General features: G+C 41.1%; 1 protein-coding gene and 1 long non-coding RNA gene across 2 annotated transcripts; one reads left to right on the forward strand and one right to left on the reverse strand.

The window, feature by feature from the left end:
- Positions 1-270: 270 nt before the first annotated feature.
- trarg1a (trafficking regulator of GLUT4 (SLC2A4) 1a) lies at positions 271-15,679 on the forward strand. The gene is made up of 3 exons (XM_058634896.1): positions 271-1,249; positions 12,492-12,615; positions 13,505-15,679. Exons 1-3 carry the CDS (start codon positions 830-832, stop codon positions 13,513-13,515), a joined length of 555 nt encoding a protein of 184 aa, XP_058490879.1. The 5' UTR covers positions 271-829; the 3' UTR covers positions 13,516-15,679.
- Positions 6,719-12,243, reverse strand: LOC131463167 (uncharacterized). Its single transcript, XR_009240958.1, has 3 exons — positions 12,155-12,243; positions 11,982-12,016; positions 6,719-7,969 (listed from the first exon to the last, which is right to left on the reverse strand). It is a non-coding gene; the product is annotated as an uncharacterized LOC131463167 (long non-coding RNA).
- Positions 15,680-16,634: the final 955 nt, after the last annotated feature.

Below are 16,634 nucleotides of genomic sequence, written 5' to 3' on the forward strand. Positions count from 1 at the left end.
TAAGGAATAAGAAGTAAGTAAGAAGAAGGGAGTAAAATAAACAAGTACATACATCATAAAACTAAGTTTTTTTTAATACACAAATTAGTGTATGTTCTAAGCTTTTATTTTGTGTTTCGTCAGCGGAAGTCTTTTGTTCACATCTGGCTACTTGACTGGTCCCAAGTTGAGTCCAGTGTTTCTGCTGCAGCAGCGTGGAGAGAGGGGGGGAGGTGGAAAGAGAGAGAGAGAGAGAGAGAGAGAGAGAGAGAGAGAGAGAGAGAGAGAGAGAGAGTGAGAGAGAGAGAGAGAGAGACTATTTGTAATTGAAAATTGAAAGAGAGAGAGACTCTCAGTGTGGAGTGTGTCTGCTGTGAGAGACGCTGCATCTTCATCTTCATCTGCTCCATCAGTGGGAAGAAAAGAAGCAGCAGTCGGTGAAGCGACAGACTGAGTGAGAGGAGACAGTGGTGGGACTGGATGATCATCACTGCGGGACGTTGGTCCGGATGCTGCAGAGAGGAGGAGGAGAAGGAGGAGGAGGTTTTCTCATCGCATCCTCTTTGGAAATTGCAACTGTGAAGGAAAGTGATTGAAGAAGAAGAAGGAGGAGAAGAAGAAGAATGGTGTTCAGAGGAGCACCTCCTCTCTGATTTCATTTACATAATTTCTTCTGATCACACTCGTGGAAAAAAGAAACTTCAGCTGACGTCTTTTATTATGGAATACCAGCGCCTCATCACTAGTCAAACATTTTGAGGCAGTTTAAATAAAAAAAATAAAAAGATCTTTCTTCTTTCTTTCCTTTTTCATTTTTGAAGTAGTAGAATTGTAACTCACAGTTGAACATATGGCCGTCAACACGGACACCGACTTCCTCAAGTCCAACTTGGGTGAAGGTGGAGGAGGAGTAGGACGCGTACCGCCTGCTGCGGACTTCCTGGAGACAGAGAAGCTGCTCACGGTGACCACCGAGCCCGGGGGCAACGGCATGAAGATGTCCACCTCCTTCCCGGTCAGTGTGGGCAGCGATAAGGGCCTGGAGGCCGACCAGAACGGCCACAGCGTCAGTATGAGGTCGGGCTCCGTCGGGCAGCTGTCCGCCGCCGCTCCACTCTCCCCATCCAAGGCCAGTCTGAGCCGCTCCTCCACCGGGAACGCCACCGTGCAGGAGAGCCCCAAACCCAGGGATTACCTGTTCCTGGTCATCTTCTCCTGCTTCTGCCCCGTGTGGCCTGTCAGCATTGTTGCACTGGTCTACTCCGTCATGGTGAGTGATCACTTTACTAAACTTCACCCATGCACAGATCGACAGGTGGGGCTTAAACACCTGCCCTTTTACCTTAAAAAAATGAATTATTTATGAACGTTTTCATATTTTTCCTATTTTGTATGTGGTCCAATGCAGCGGGTTTAAATTGAAAGTGTTTACCAATGACCTCATTTAAACTTTAGTTGTAATTTCTGCAGAACAGCACTATCACATCCATCCAAGCATGTGTGTAGTGTGTGCATAACATGTTAGTGAATAAACGGTCAATGAATAAATGTAATATCTGTGCACATTTTTGCCCTGTGCATCTAAATCTCAGATTAGTAGGCGATTGAATATAGAAAAATGTGCCAAATGTTGACTTGTAGGCTTTAATTGTCAAGCTTGACAAGCATTAACAAAATGACATCATTTGAAAATAGGTCCTCCCATCAACATGCCAGGCTTCAGACATGTGATCAACTTGATTAATAAGTCAGCAAACTATGAAAAAACAGCTGAGTCTGCTTTTCTGCAGGAATCACTTCAAGTTTTATCACAGTGTTAACACTATGTATATTATATAATATCATGGTAATATTATGGTAATACCGTGTTATCGCTAATGGAATTCCCAGCTTGGTAATAACAACTGTAAGAGGAAAAGAGTTGCTATAACAATAATTTATTAATTATTTTAAAGGTAATATCTAAGGAATAGCTTGTAATAGAATGTCTGTAGGGTACAATCAGAGTAATACCTTCACATCATGATGTCTGTGAATCAAAATTGCTAGTTAAATATTAGAATGTCTAACTATTAACTGTACATTTATTATTACTAAATGATTACCGTCCCATTACCATTGTTGATTACTGTACTGTAATGTAAAGTTCTACACTGTAATGTATCAAATACAGAGGTCCTGAGACTAAAGGGGGAATACTCATTATATATCAATCAATCAATATGTGAAGAAATAAAGAAATAAACCCACCAGCCACTTTAATAGGTAAACTGGACATCTGTCAGGAGTTGTCCTGAACTGGTCCTCTGCTGCTGCCTCTAAGCTGCCGACATGAGAATTAGAATTTTAATCATAATGGGGAAAACAGGCGTTTAGCCTTGTGAGTGAAAGTGCATATGTGCTCTAAACAATGAACTGAAGCCACAACAGGCTGCTACTGCCGAATACTTTCTGATTGGTTTGTGTCTCACAGGGACAAAAAAAAAAAATACAAATCAGAAAAGTTTGTTGCCAACACTGTATACAGCCCGGCTGTAGATCATGAGAAGCGGTCAATGTCAGCCTCAGCCATCATTATGCTCTCCGGGTCTGAAAAGCGGCACTGTCCTGGTGTCACCCTCTGCAGTGAGAGGTCTGCAGCAAAAATGGTGGCCTGATGATCAGGGGAACGTGTCACTCTATGTGTCTCCTTTTGGGATAACAAAAAAAAAAAAAAAAATTGCAGTTACTCTGCAGCGTTGATAATGCGACGCCTTTTCATTTCACTGATGATGCTAAAAGTTTTTATAAAAATCCACCTGTCATGACGCAGGAAAAGCTGGAAACATAATAATGCCATTATTATACATTTGTCTTCACAATGATTCCAAGTTGACATGTAAGAAGTGCCTTAAAAAGACAGAAGCTGTGTTAGTTATAAGTTATGGACTTAACTATGTCAGAATATGACCCCCCCTTCCCTTATTTCTGACCTTGAAAGTCCTCCATCCTGTTATACTCATCCAAGGTGTGATGAGAAAAGGTCTACAAATGCAAATGACTTGTCTGCTGGGAAAAGGGAATCAGGGATATTTACATGACAAGGCACCGTTTTGTTCAGTGCAGTAAAAGTCCCGCACTTTCTATTTCGTCCAATCTCGTCTCCTCACCACAGATGCCAATAAACCAGGTGTTTCTGTGCTTGTGTGAGAAGGGTTCCAAAAAAAAGTGGGACGATATGGATGGGTTATTTTGGTGGAAATCTATTTCATAAGGGAGGCCTGGCCAAAACAGAGCACCGGTTACAGTTTGGTTAGAATACAGAGCAGAATACACGGACATCAGACCAACATATTAAAAATGTGATGCCATTTTAAAAGAGCAGGTGCAATATTTTTACGGTGTATATTTCAATATTAGCGTGGAGGTGATAAAAATCATGACACAAATATGCTTACAGAGGCAGTAATAGGTGAAATATGTAGTTAATGAAGAGAATCTAAAATTGGGGAGCATTAAAAATAAAATAAAAAACAGCCATGCAAACAAAGATGTCAGAAAGGTTGTAAACTATAGGATGTTATTTGGACTTTATAATGTATCTTCCCTTTTATTTCCCCCCCGAAACACAATAGAGGCTTCACAGTGAGGTGAAAAATGACTTGTTTCCATTTGGCACAAACACTGAGTCATAAATTTCTGTAACCACTAAAACAAAACAGATCCTTCTGCGTGTGTTTTTTGCCGAGAACGCAATCAGCTCATGCGGCTAAATCAGGCTTTTTGACAGATGTTTGCATTAGGTGTCGTATCTCCTGCAGTATTCTAGCAGGAGTTCCTTTAACACCATCAGCGGCTCCTCTGTTGTATCAGGATATGACTGTAACTCCTGGTGGCTGACGCCTGCTTAGTTGCGATATGGACCGAGCCATTTCTGTTTACTACTGACACTGTACGGCCGCCAACACTCAGACCCACTGAGAAACAAGGCAAAGAGGCAATGCAGTAAAAGCCATTAGTTCTGTAATATCACTCCTTGTGGGCACTACACACCAAAGGGAATATCAGGAAGTGTCCACAAGACAGCCTGTACTTCACCGAGCCGTCATCATGAACCCACTGACATTCACAAGTCAGCCACTTGGCTAATGGCACCCGGACCACGTGCCAATCTTAGAGAGAGCGGCAGAGAGAGAGAAGCAGAGAGAGAGGTTTTGACAGAGGGCAGAAGAAAGAAGAGTAAAGGAGGGAGAAACTAGAGCTGGCCACTAACTCAATAGAAGGCGAGAGAAGTCAATTTAGTTTCTCTGCAGAGGGCAGATTGCAGCAGTTAGGAAACTCTGTGGCGGCGATCAACGTCCTCTCTCTTTCCTGAGGGTATAGAAATGGGATATGCGCCTTCCAAAGAAGATCAAAACATCTTTCCCTACAAGGGCAGATGAGTGTGTGAGAGAGAGAGAGAAAATGGCCATAAAGTAGTTCCTATCACTGGATTAGAAAAGAATTGAATCAGATACCACATGATGTCGGATAAGTGCAAGTGAGTCAGACCAGGAAAACAGAGGTTTACACCTGCTGTGAACAAATGAATCAAAAGTAATGTGGTTGATACCACAGGATACAGCCCCGGAGCTGCTAAGTGCTAATATTCTCCATTCCTATGTGAAATGGATGCTTCTGGAAAGTTGAATAATAAAAAGAACCAAACCCTTCAACTGCTGTTGAGATGGTATTATGATGCTGTGTTCAAAGGAAACACCACCAACTTCAGAAAAAGGGATGTGTATAAAGCTGCCTTCAATTGGAATATAACAAGGTTTAATCTTCTTTTGGTGTCTTTAACTTTTGTGTCATAAATAAGACATTAGTTTGAAACTCCTGTAAACGTAACGCAAAGATTGTGTGTAAACCGAAAGCAAAAATACACAACGTTTTTGGCTTAAATTTGGGAAGCAATTTCTTGTGGCAAAATGGTTCCTTGATTTTCAACACAAAGGAATTGCGTTATTATAGAAAATGACATTCATTCTTTATGTTCTTCCATATTAACATCTTGCTCCTGCTGCTTCTTTATAACAGTGAACAGACCATGACACGCCTAGAATAGGGATAGGAAAGTTGCCTGTTGCCTCCTTATAAGGAACCTGAAAGCTGCTTTTCATATACGAATATATGGAGATGTTTTCATCATACCTTTATACAGATTCCATACAGTGCTGCACAGCCTTTTAGTATATTCTAGGTCAACATTGTTTAGCCTTTAATCTCTACCCTGAGGTAACTATTCCATGTGGAACAAAAAGATTAAATGAACCCCTGTACACTACCTGCTCAACATCAAACAGCAGGCAAAGTTATTAACTAGCTGCATCAAGGGCCAAATATTACTCCGAAAAAGTGCACAAACACACACACACAGGACTTCAAAGAAATGCTACTATGATTACCATTAGACCTTCATGTTCACAGATCCATATGAACTTCTTATGATGCGTTGCTAAAGTCAGCAAATACAGAAAGGGACAACAACAGTGGTAACGCACGTTGACGATAGAGGTGCCGGTAGCTCAGTGGTAGAGCGAGTCATCTTTCAACTCAAAGGTTGTGGGTTAGATTCCCGGCTCCGCTAGTCTACATGCCGATGTGTCCTTGGGCAAGACATGACTGAGTATGAAAGAATGAATGGCAAAAACTGTAGTGCAAACACCACTCATCTAGTTTGAGTGGTCATCAAGACTAGCAAAGTGCTATACAAATACAGACCATGTTCCATGTTCAGACAGGAAACAGCAGGCAAAGAAACTGTTTTCAGTTTCATCCCCTGAAAGACCAAAATTGGCTCAACGTATAGCCAAATCTGTTGAGGCCTCATGGAGTCTTGTGAGAGAGTCAGCATCTATCTGCACTAGCATGTGATGCACTGTGACAGCCAGAAGTTACATCCATCCATCATCCTCCACCACCACCACCACCACTTCCAGCAGCGGGACCACCTCTAACGCAACTTCCAGCTGGCTGCTGCCACAGATCTCTGACAGATGCAGCATGGTGGGAAGGCTTGCGGCTGGCAAACGCTGAGGATGTGCAGTCAATTGAGGTGACTGGAGAGGCAGGGGTAATAGGTTTTTACTGCCTTCTCCAGCCTATCCCAGTAATGGGAAGGTCCAAACTGCATGAGCTTTATTGCAATCTCAGCAGATTTGCCTGTGAAATATGGACTCACTATGCCTCACTGGATAGAGGATTGTATGTATGTGTGTGTGTGTGTGTATACTACAGGTGAAATATTCTAATTAGCAATCTAATACTGCAGCAGGCTTAAGTTTCCTTCATACTGCTGTTACTAATAATATAATACCTGTCACAGTGCTACAGCCAGAAAACCTGAGACTGCTTAGTAAGTTAGTGCAAGTAATGACACGAACACTAACCCAGGGATGGATGAAACTGAGAATATGGAAAGCAAACACTGTCACAAGTGATATAATGACACGAGTGGCGCTTTTCTAGGGCTGTAATCAACCCAAGAAATTCTTGGTCGACTGAAGCCCTGAAATTTCGACTCAAAATCGACGAGTGGGAAAAGCGCCATAGAGCACCTACTGTATGGTACTACTTTTAGAATGAAGATAAGAGACAGCTACTTTGAACTTTAATATCCAAAGTAAAAACATTTTAGCTACAGTTGAGGTCACCAAAAGACAGATATTATTCAGTGATACAACGTGATTACATTGCTGTTTTTTCCATTACACTCCAGAGTAATGGTGCCAGAGATAAAGTCATAATTGAATGTAGAAATGATAACTCTATAAGTGCACATAAATCCCTCATGCCATTTGCTTGTTAGTGGCTTTTCTTGTCAATTAGCTATCGGGACAGCAGTACAATTCATCAACGTTTTGTTTTTTAATCAACAGCTACTGAAATGATCACTACATGTCGTAAATGAACCGTCGTTGTGTAATCAACTTTACCTGAGCTGTGATAATTGTTTCCCCTACATTCAGTCAACATAATCCTGCTGCCTACACCCCCAGCACCCACTCACCAGTATGTACATGGTGATGCCTCCAAACTACTGGCTGCAAAACGTCAACATGGCACCAGACAAATTGTGATTCTAGAGGCTTTAAATAAATGTTAGTTCAGATTCGTATGGCTAACGTCCCAACCAGTTGTTTTATACATCAAGTAAAAGCTCAAATCAAAGTCGTATGGTGTGCTGCACATTGTAGATGTTCTAATTAGTGATAGTGTTTTGATGCTTCCTTCTCCCGGGGTGTGCTATGAACTCCACAGTAAAGGTTCATTATCTACACAAGTGGTTGATGTGCTAAATGGAATAAGGCACTTGTCATTGTGACCTTGTGTTTTTCTTGTTTTTCTCACACTTAGTTCATTTTAACTGCAAGTTCAAAAACTAACCAAGATATACTGTAAATCTAATAAAACTTTATGAAAGGCATTTTATTGCTCCAAGAATGGGAGTAGTGCCATCATGGGTCCGACAGATTTGATCATCTGAGCGCAGTGAGTGGTTTGCAATTTTAATGGCGAATGAAATGTAACAAGCTGTAGTCTTAAAGTCTTACTTGCGCCCCCTAAAGGCTGAGATGCCTGTCACACCCAAACAGACCAAAGAGTTTCGACAAACAGACGATAAGAGATGGACCGCCAAAAGTAACCCCTCAGTGTAAGAGCCTAGTTCTAACTCAACCTTCTGATAAACATTCTCTATCTATATGGTTTGTGAGTGTTTTAGTAAAGAATGATCAAAATGAATAAAATACATAAGAGAGTCAAAAAAGAAAATAAGGGGGATGAACAAAACCAGGAAATCCAGGAAATATTTGATCAAAATACATACAGTAAGTAAACACTCCTTGCTCCTGGTTGCACGGTCCCTCTGTACCACACTGCTGCTGCTGCTGCTGCTGCTTCTGGCTCTCCATTATTCATGACAAGAGGGAGAGGGAGCACTTACTGACTTACTACCCTCCACCTCCTTCTGTTGGAAGGTAGAGAGAGAGAGAGTTAGGACAATGGACAAGACCCTTCGAGGAGAGAATTTCCCATTCATAAAACAAATATGACTGAGCTTACTCTCACTGTGGATCAATAGAGTCATCAGTCAGGAGAAGCCCCCTCACCCACCTACACACACACTTAATGCTGTGTTAAATCTACTTATATTCTCTAAGCAGATTAAGTGGGCAATGTTTCCTGGAAGGGGCCACACGGTTGGTGTAGTGGTTAGCATTCTTGTCTTTGCAGAGAGAAGACCCGGGTTTGAGCCCCAGTTGGAACAAGGGCCTTTCTGCATGTTCTCCCTGTGCGTGCGTGGGTTTTTCTCCGGCTTCCTCCCACAATCCAAAAACATGGAATAAACATGGTAAAATTGGACACTCCAAATTGACCATATGTGTGAGAGTGAATGGTTGAATGGTTGTTTGTCTCTATTTGTGGCCCTGCGATGGACTGGCGCACAGTCCAGGGTGTACCCTGCCTATCGCCCTATGTCAGCTGAGATTGGCACAGCATCCCTTGGAGGATAAAGCGGTAGAAACTGGATGGATGCATGGGTGTTTTCTGAAAGAGGGTGTGCACTGATTTAGGGTGCTGATGTTTCCCTGTGATTGATAAAGGCTCAAATCCAACTGTGTTTGTACCACAACTTCATATTGTATGGTACAGCGGGCAGTCATTCATTGGAGCTGATGTGTTCTTGACATCTGTGTGACAGAAAATGGCATTTGTATGTGAATGGCAAAAATGTGGTGTAAGGCAGCTTTAAGTGGTCTTGAAAAATGCTTTATAAATACAGACCATTTACTATTGCACTCCTGAAAGTAAGAGGCTGAACCCGATCCCTATGTGTGGGAGATAAATATCTAGTATTGCTTTCAGGAACTAAGAGTGATATGTGCATTGATTTACTTTTTGCCATTGATTTTTTATAATTTAATTAGGTTTTATTCAACAAATTAGCCATTAGAGGATGGTAAATTGTGGCCATTAGTGACAATACTTACAAATCCAAATAGTGATTGGTCAGTACTAAAGGCTTCATGTTCTTGATGCAAAATTAAATGTTTTTTCAGTCTTGACTTGACTATGTCCATGTGAGTCAAGGTGGATTAGAAATGAACATTCCAGTGATGGTGAGTTGGTGTCTTCTGCAGCCTCAGATTTCTATGTTCACCTGACAGCAGGGGAAACAAACACACAGTAGATGTTTGCTGTTGTAGTTCACACTCCTTGAGCATGGGCAAGTTGTCATCTGAGTTAATGTCAAGTCAGGTCTGTCAGGTCCAACCAGTGTGGTCAGTCTCTCGTCACATGCAGCTGTACAGGTATTAAAATGGTTGGTTAAAACCTATAACAAAACCCTCATGCATACTTTCAAAGGATACACAAGCAACTATTAGCATTTATATATCAGTGTGATTATTGCTCTTGAAAGTTGTTCCCCATGTCACTGCACTGTCCCCACCCACCTCCACCCATTACACCAGAGACAACATGGAGACAGAGGTGCTCATGGGAACAAGGATGAAGTAACTAGTAAGAGAGATGGAGGATAGAGGGAGGCTAGTCTCTCTTTGTCTCTCTCCCTCTCTCTCTCTCTCTCCGCAGTGTAATCTTATCTGACACCGAGGCAACCCCTCAGAGTACTGACTGATCAACTGAAGCAAAAAGACAAACAATGTATTATGAGTTAAAGGTCCGGTGTGTAACATGTTGGAGGATATATGAGTATGTTTGTATAAGTGTATAATTACATTGAAAAAACTTGGTTTTGGTTGCAAAAGCAGCGCCAAGATCCTTGACTCCCATACGCAATTAACCTCCTGCTCGATTTTCTCATCGACACAGTTACTTTAGAATACACAGTGGTGAGTAAATCATTCTCAGCGCCCTGTGGTACACACTCTCCAGTATGTGAAGACAATGAGCAGAGGCATTCTGATCCAACACATCCCATAGTCAATAAAAATCTGTCCATGGAATGAAGCTATATATTTATATGACACTATATTTATGGGGAAAAGGTTTAATAAGACATGAGCCTAAAATGTATAATGTAAAGAAAAATGTAGACTGTAATAATCCCATATATCGCATGCTTCACTATGCACAGAAATCATCAACAGCATTTTAGCTGAGTCATGTTGTGGAGCTGTTTATTTCTTCTTTATGGGAGAAGAATATTTGTGACACAGCTGGAGAATTGTGTCCCTGAGACAGCTACGGCCCAAAAGCGTTGTTAACAGCTTCATAGTTTAGATATCGGCCCCAAAAATTGGTATTGTGTCATCCTTAGTATTAATGACATTTTTACTGTGCATATGTGAATGTGAAAACATGATGTTTGGCCTGTGTCCGAGCATGTTGGCATCATAAATGCTGACTGCAGTTTACCTGATGGCAGCTGTTGTCATTAATAGCAACAGTTTTCCTTATGTTACTCATCTCCGACTGCTTTATCCTCCACATGAGGGTCTCGGGGGGGCAACCGGTGCCAATCCAAGCTCCAAGCTCATAGATTGAAAGGCGGGGTACATCCTGGACAGGACACCAGTCCATCACAGGGCCACATAGAGACAAACAGCTATTCACTCTCACAGTCAAACCTACAGTTGATTTAGAGTGTCCTATTTGCCTAATCCTGAAATCTGCATGTTTTTGAACTGTGGGAGGAAACCTGAGAACCCGGAGAAAACCCACACACACACAGGGCGAACATGCAAACTACATGCAGAAAGGCCCTTATGTAACTACACTTCTAAAATAGATTGGAAGAAAGAGAGAGATCATGTTTCTGTTGTGCTGTGCAGACTCTGAATTCAGCACCACAGACAGCTCCTGAAACATTTATCAGGCTTAAAAAGTGAAAGATGGTGCCATAACAAATGCAAGAGCATCGTTTTGCTGCACGGCATTTTTAAATTTAGAGCAAAAGATTTGTTAAGTGGGATTTCTTCCCCCGTATCTCTTTGCTGCAGCTATCAACTCAACACAGTTACAGACACTTTTCCCCCCAACGAGTACGAGTTTGTCAGGAATGTGACCCAAAAAGTAGATGGAACCAACCAACCCACAGGGACACCGACTCAGGCTGCCATCAGTGATGCACAGAAGCTGCATTTATCCACATGCTGCTGCTCTAGATTTCAATATTGCGGGCAGACGCCACACTGTGTAACTTTGCTTTCTTTCTTGACTGGTGTGAGCGTGTGGTGAGAAGCGTTGTGTCATAAAAAAGACACCGCAACATTCATTCACACAGCCACCGCCTGCAGTGTTTTCATGCTGCATGCAGTCGCATGGACTCTAGGGTGAGTCAGCGGAAAGTTGCCGTAGATCAATGCAACGCTCATCTCCAAAGCTCCAGTGTCCGGAACTGTTTTCAAACACTCGACGTGCTCATGTGTGGACAGCGTAATAAAGCAGCACATGAACACATCATTTGCATATACATGGGTATGTGCATGGATAAATTCTCTTAAACCTTAGAGATCTGTTTCTGTAGTGCTCTACTGATTTGTGTGTGTTGAATTTGATTTGACGGGTTAATTTAAAAAAAGGTTTACAGCTTCCATTCTCACTCGCATCCATTTGGTAATATTCACAAAATGAGTAATTGCCAATTAGTGATATATAGAAAAAACTGATGTGTGTGCGTCTATGTGTACATGTATTTGTACATTTTCTGGCATAAACACTGACCATGTCCTGGTCCTAATGAGGCAGAAGCTCATTTCTGCGTTAAGGGCTAAGATTTGAAATGTGGTCAGGTTAAGGTTAGGATTAGTCTAGATCTGAAACAATTACTTGATTAATCGATTATTAATCATTTGTATTTCATCCCATGTGTCTAATCTTGATTGTGCAGTTTCATTAACGAGTGTTTCACACATTTCAAAGCAAAAACAAAGCTGAGTGGACGACAGTGATATCAGTGATATGTGTGCCATTCGTCATTTCAGGGACTCACATGTGAAAAAACAATTACTCACCCCCACATGCATCATCCTGTCTCTGCATCTGCAGCCTGCATAAAAACAGTATACAGTATATACAACATTAGGATGATGTACAAGTCACACCCCTCCATCAATCACAATCTGCCAATCTGAAATAGACAATTCCACCGCACTCTGCTGGGAATAAATTGTTGTTGGCTTTTTACCTCATTGGACTTTATAGCGTTGCGAAGACGAGTCCACATTACTGCACATTTGTGTCCTTTCACATGTGACAAGATGGAGTGCTTCTCGTCTGTAACGAGAACGTGAAGCTGTTTTGTGATACTAGTAACTCGTATTGGTATATTGAAGCTGACTTGTGAGGTGTATTCATCATACATGTCAGCAGATGCAGCCTAAAAACAGAACAGTGTTGAGGCAGATATAGCGTAAATTGTCACTTACTCTAGCTTGTTTCTTGCTAGCACTTGATTGTTTTTCGATGCAACATTTTTCATACAGCATAACAATATCAACTAATGACCTTTTGTGTTCCTCCAGTCCAGAAACAGTCTGCAGTCAGGGGACATAGACGGGGCCAGGAGGCTGGGTCGACTCGCTCGTCTGCTCAGTATCGTCTCCATCGTCCTGGGTGTGGTGATCACCATCGTCTTCTCAGTTTCAGGTACAAAAATTGGAGACATTTTAAGATGCAGTATTGTTTCGGAGTGACCTGCCAAATCTCAACCCAACAAACTGATACTGTTGGAAAATGTCTGACAAAAGAATTGGTGTAACCTCTTCTTATGCTACATAGGAAGGAAAGTCACTTTCAGATAATGTGCTATATGTGCGTCACCACAACATACACAAGACTCAAAACTGTAGTGCTTAACTTTTTGAATATAAACAGATTGTACTGTACATTACATTCAAACATTGTGTTTCACAGTACAGTGGTGTTTAGATCTTGAGTTGTCCAGCGCTACACACATAAAATGATTATGTCAAGACGGACAGAGGCAAAAGCAATATTGCACTCGTAAAGTGAGACAGACAACTGCAAACCGCTTTGAGTATGACTGAAAACACAAAGACCCTGCTCACACAATCATGTCCACTGTCAGCCTGTTTGTGTGTTGCTCAGGAACGCGGACAAAATGTGTCCTCAAACTACCTCTGAATGTGGTTTCTGTGATAGGATCTGAGGATATCATGTGTCTTATTCAGGCCTGTACTTAGCACGAGCTGGCCCCAATCAGACCAGGGTCTAGAACTAATATTACTCCATTACTGTTACGGGGTGATATATGACACTACCGCACAAGCATGAGATGTGTGTATCTCTATGCCCAAACTCAGCAAATTTCCAGGCCATGTATGTGTGTTAGTGTGCGCGTGTGTGCATTGATCTACTGTAGTACTGCAACACATGTAATGGGCTGACTGTGCAGTGAGGGCAGCAACAGTTCAGCTCAAAGCCTCAGCTGCACGAGCTTCACCAGTCAAAATATGAGAGTGATGGTTAATGTGATGTCTGAGCTGACTTCCTGCCTCTGATCTCTGTTTTACAGTAACCCACTGACATGGAGGACTTGAGGGGGGAGAAAACCTGTCAAACCACAAAGCCATACCATGGCTGCAACAAGAAGAAACATTTCCTTACTTAAAAGATACATCATAAATACATCATGACCATCCTAAGAAAGCAAAACAAACAAACAAAAAAAAAACCTCAGACAATTCCTGAGAGTAGGTATTGCAACAAATAAAAGAAAAAACTTATCTTTCAGAGATGCATGCATGCATTAGAATCCAGTAAAATTTGCTTGACAAAAATAACCAAGAACCTGATGTAAAATTGTTGAGGTTAAAAAAAAAAAAAAAAAAAAAAGAGGGAGGGGAGGAAATGCCTGTTAATATGTGGATATGAGAAATCCTACACAATTCCTTTTTGGAATAATGGACTTCATGAAATGAAGCTGATAATCACATGTTTGAGGAGAGAGTCGACGATGAGACTTTTCCTGAACGTTTGAGAAGGGGCTCCTTTGAAAAACGGCAGTTTGGAAGTCAGACTGAGCGGTTGCATATAATCCTCACATACTCCTTAGTGAAATCTCTTGCATTCAAAGCATATACAGCTACAAATATATTTGACATATAGATATATGAACATACAAATATATATATATATATATACATATGTACATTTTATAAAAAATGTTTGTATGCCATGTGGTGCTGGGTTTGCTAAGACTGTCACTACGGCTGCTTGGTCAGCACTTGGAAACTGGAAATCCAAGGGTTTGTTTAAAGGGGCCACAGGGAACACTTTTATTATTTTTATTTATTATATTTTTGGAACTATAAAAAAAACAAGACCAACTGCATGCCTGAATGTAGATAACCAATCCCTATGCCATCATTTCGACTGTTGTTGTCTCTTTTATTATCACGGGCAGGTTTGCACACGGAAGAGTGATTAGTGTACATTATGAGTGCAGCCACTGTTTGAGGACTGTGACCTTGGCTTGTTCTGGTAGGAACAGAAACACATGCCAAACCTTCCTAGATGTTTGAAATCCCTTTCCTTTCATACGCTCATCTTTCAAGTGGCTACTGTCGTTCGGTTTTGTGTCTCTTGTCCATCTTCTGCCCCCAACCACCCGTCTGCACCACCGATCCCCATTTCCTGAAACATTCTTACATTGTTATACATTTACTGTTACATATCAGTGATGCTTTTTTCTCACTCCTTGTATTGGTATGAAATGTATTTATATGGGAAAATATATATGCAATATGTACGCATGCTGTGGGCCACACTGCCTCACACATTTATTTTTTTGTATATGAGCAAGCCTGTGAGTTTGACTGAGTAGCAAAAAGCATTTAAAGAATCCTTCTTTAAAATCCAAGCACGACAGAATTGCCTGTATTCTTCATTTTGTCAGAGAGAGGCCGTGTCTAGTCTCTTGTGGATGCACATGACTGTTATATCGACATGTTCCGGGCTTATGCTACAAGCACAGGTAACATCACTAACAGATCACGTAGCATCATTTGAAGCCACCATGTTCCTTAGGGCATTAGGGCTTTTCTCTCTCTCTCCGAGTTAACCAGGAAACTGTTGAACCAAGTCTCAATGACAGTTGATCCTTGTTAAAGGCCTCACACACGTAATACAAGAGAAAACGTCAGCTACTTAGCACTTTTCAGAAATCAAATTAGTCAGACTATGCACCTGAAGTGGGTCTAACGTGCTTCAAACTGCATATCATCATTGCAAGGCCGATCAACCGCAATACTATGTCAAGTGTTAACACTATAAGGTACACGCTTTTTATGCAAAATGGGCTCCTATCAATTCCATTCCATCTCACAGCTGTACATAATAAGTACATTATTTATCCAAACATCTGAAAAGCAGCAAAATCCAAAGATTCCTCATGTTTACTGACAAACTCAAGACAAAAAAATTGTACATCACACTGCTACCAAAGGGCAACCTGTCATTTTTGTGTGGTAGAGTTGTTCTTTAACATTCAACATATGTGTGAACCTCGTAGCCAGGAGTCAACTGTCTATAAGCCTATAAGCACTGTTCTGTCAGCAAAGGTTCACAAACTTCATTTCTTTATATTGCCCTGTTTCCTTTGCAGTACACTGTATGTGATGTGCCACTTTTTAACTCTGTAGTGTACATTTTTGCATGTGTGGAATAAATGTTACCATGCATGGTCCAAGTGTTGTCTCGGGACATTACTCTACGAGTTGTTGTGCACTGACGGACAGAAATACACGAGTAATCCAAGCCGCTTTAAAGGAAATGCTCTTGAAATGAGTGTTAATGCTTTACCATGGCAACATCTCAGCTTTGTATTTGTCATTTAGCACTAAATATAAAATACAACTAAGTTTGAGGGGAGTGGCAATAATGCAAGTATTATGTCATGGACAAATGTGTTTGGATAGGAACATGAATTGTAGATTTGTAACTTAAAACTGCCATCTGCAATTTTGTGTTTTGGCTAACTATAACTAACTTCCTGTCCAGTGTTTCAAAATGTGTTTGCTGAGGGGAGGCATTTATTTACTCATTAATGAGCAAAGCTCCCTCTGTGGGGCTCTGGCTCCTGATTGATAACGTTTTACTATACAGAGAAACTGTACTCGAAATGTTAAACACACATATTATGTTGAACAAACACGATATTTAACACGTTTGGAACTTCTAGTATTTCACGAACAGCAACTTAAATTTCCCTTACTCGCCATGTATACGTTTCATTCTGCGGCGGATACTATCAGAGCTACAATTTTACAGAATAATACTTTTTATAATACTTAATTTGTAAAATGTAGTATTAATAACAAGTAAAATTCAGCTTCCTTGAGACTGAATGAAATGCAGTGGTTTAACTCTACTGCACTCTGTTGTACTGGGATTGCACTACAATGAAAAGCTGTTGCTTTTATTATTATCTAAACCCTGTACATGCAACAGTGCACAAAATCCCAATTTATCATGGCTGCCGCAACTACAGGCTACCCATGGGTGATATTTTATAGCCAGCTCCCCACACACCTACACCTAGTACATAGGCCTGATGCAATCCTGAAAATACATCAACCCTGTCTGTCATGGATTGGATTGGATTTTTTCTAGAAAAAAAAAATGGTTGCCACCTTTCAGCCTTT

The sequence above is a fragment of the Solea solea genome, chromosome 7, assembly GCF_958295425.1.
Source record: "Solea solea chromosome 7, fSolSol10.1, whole genome shotgun sequence".
Classification (NCBI taxonomy): domain Eukaryota; kingdom Metazoa; phylum Chordata; class Actinopteri; order Pleuronectiformes; family Soleidae; genus Solea; species Solea solea.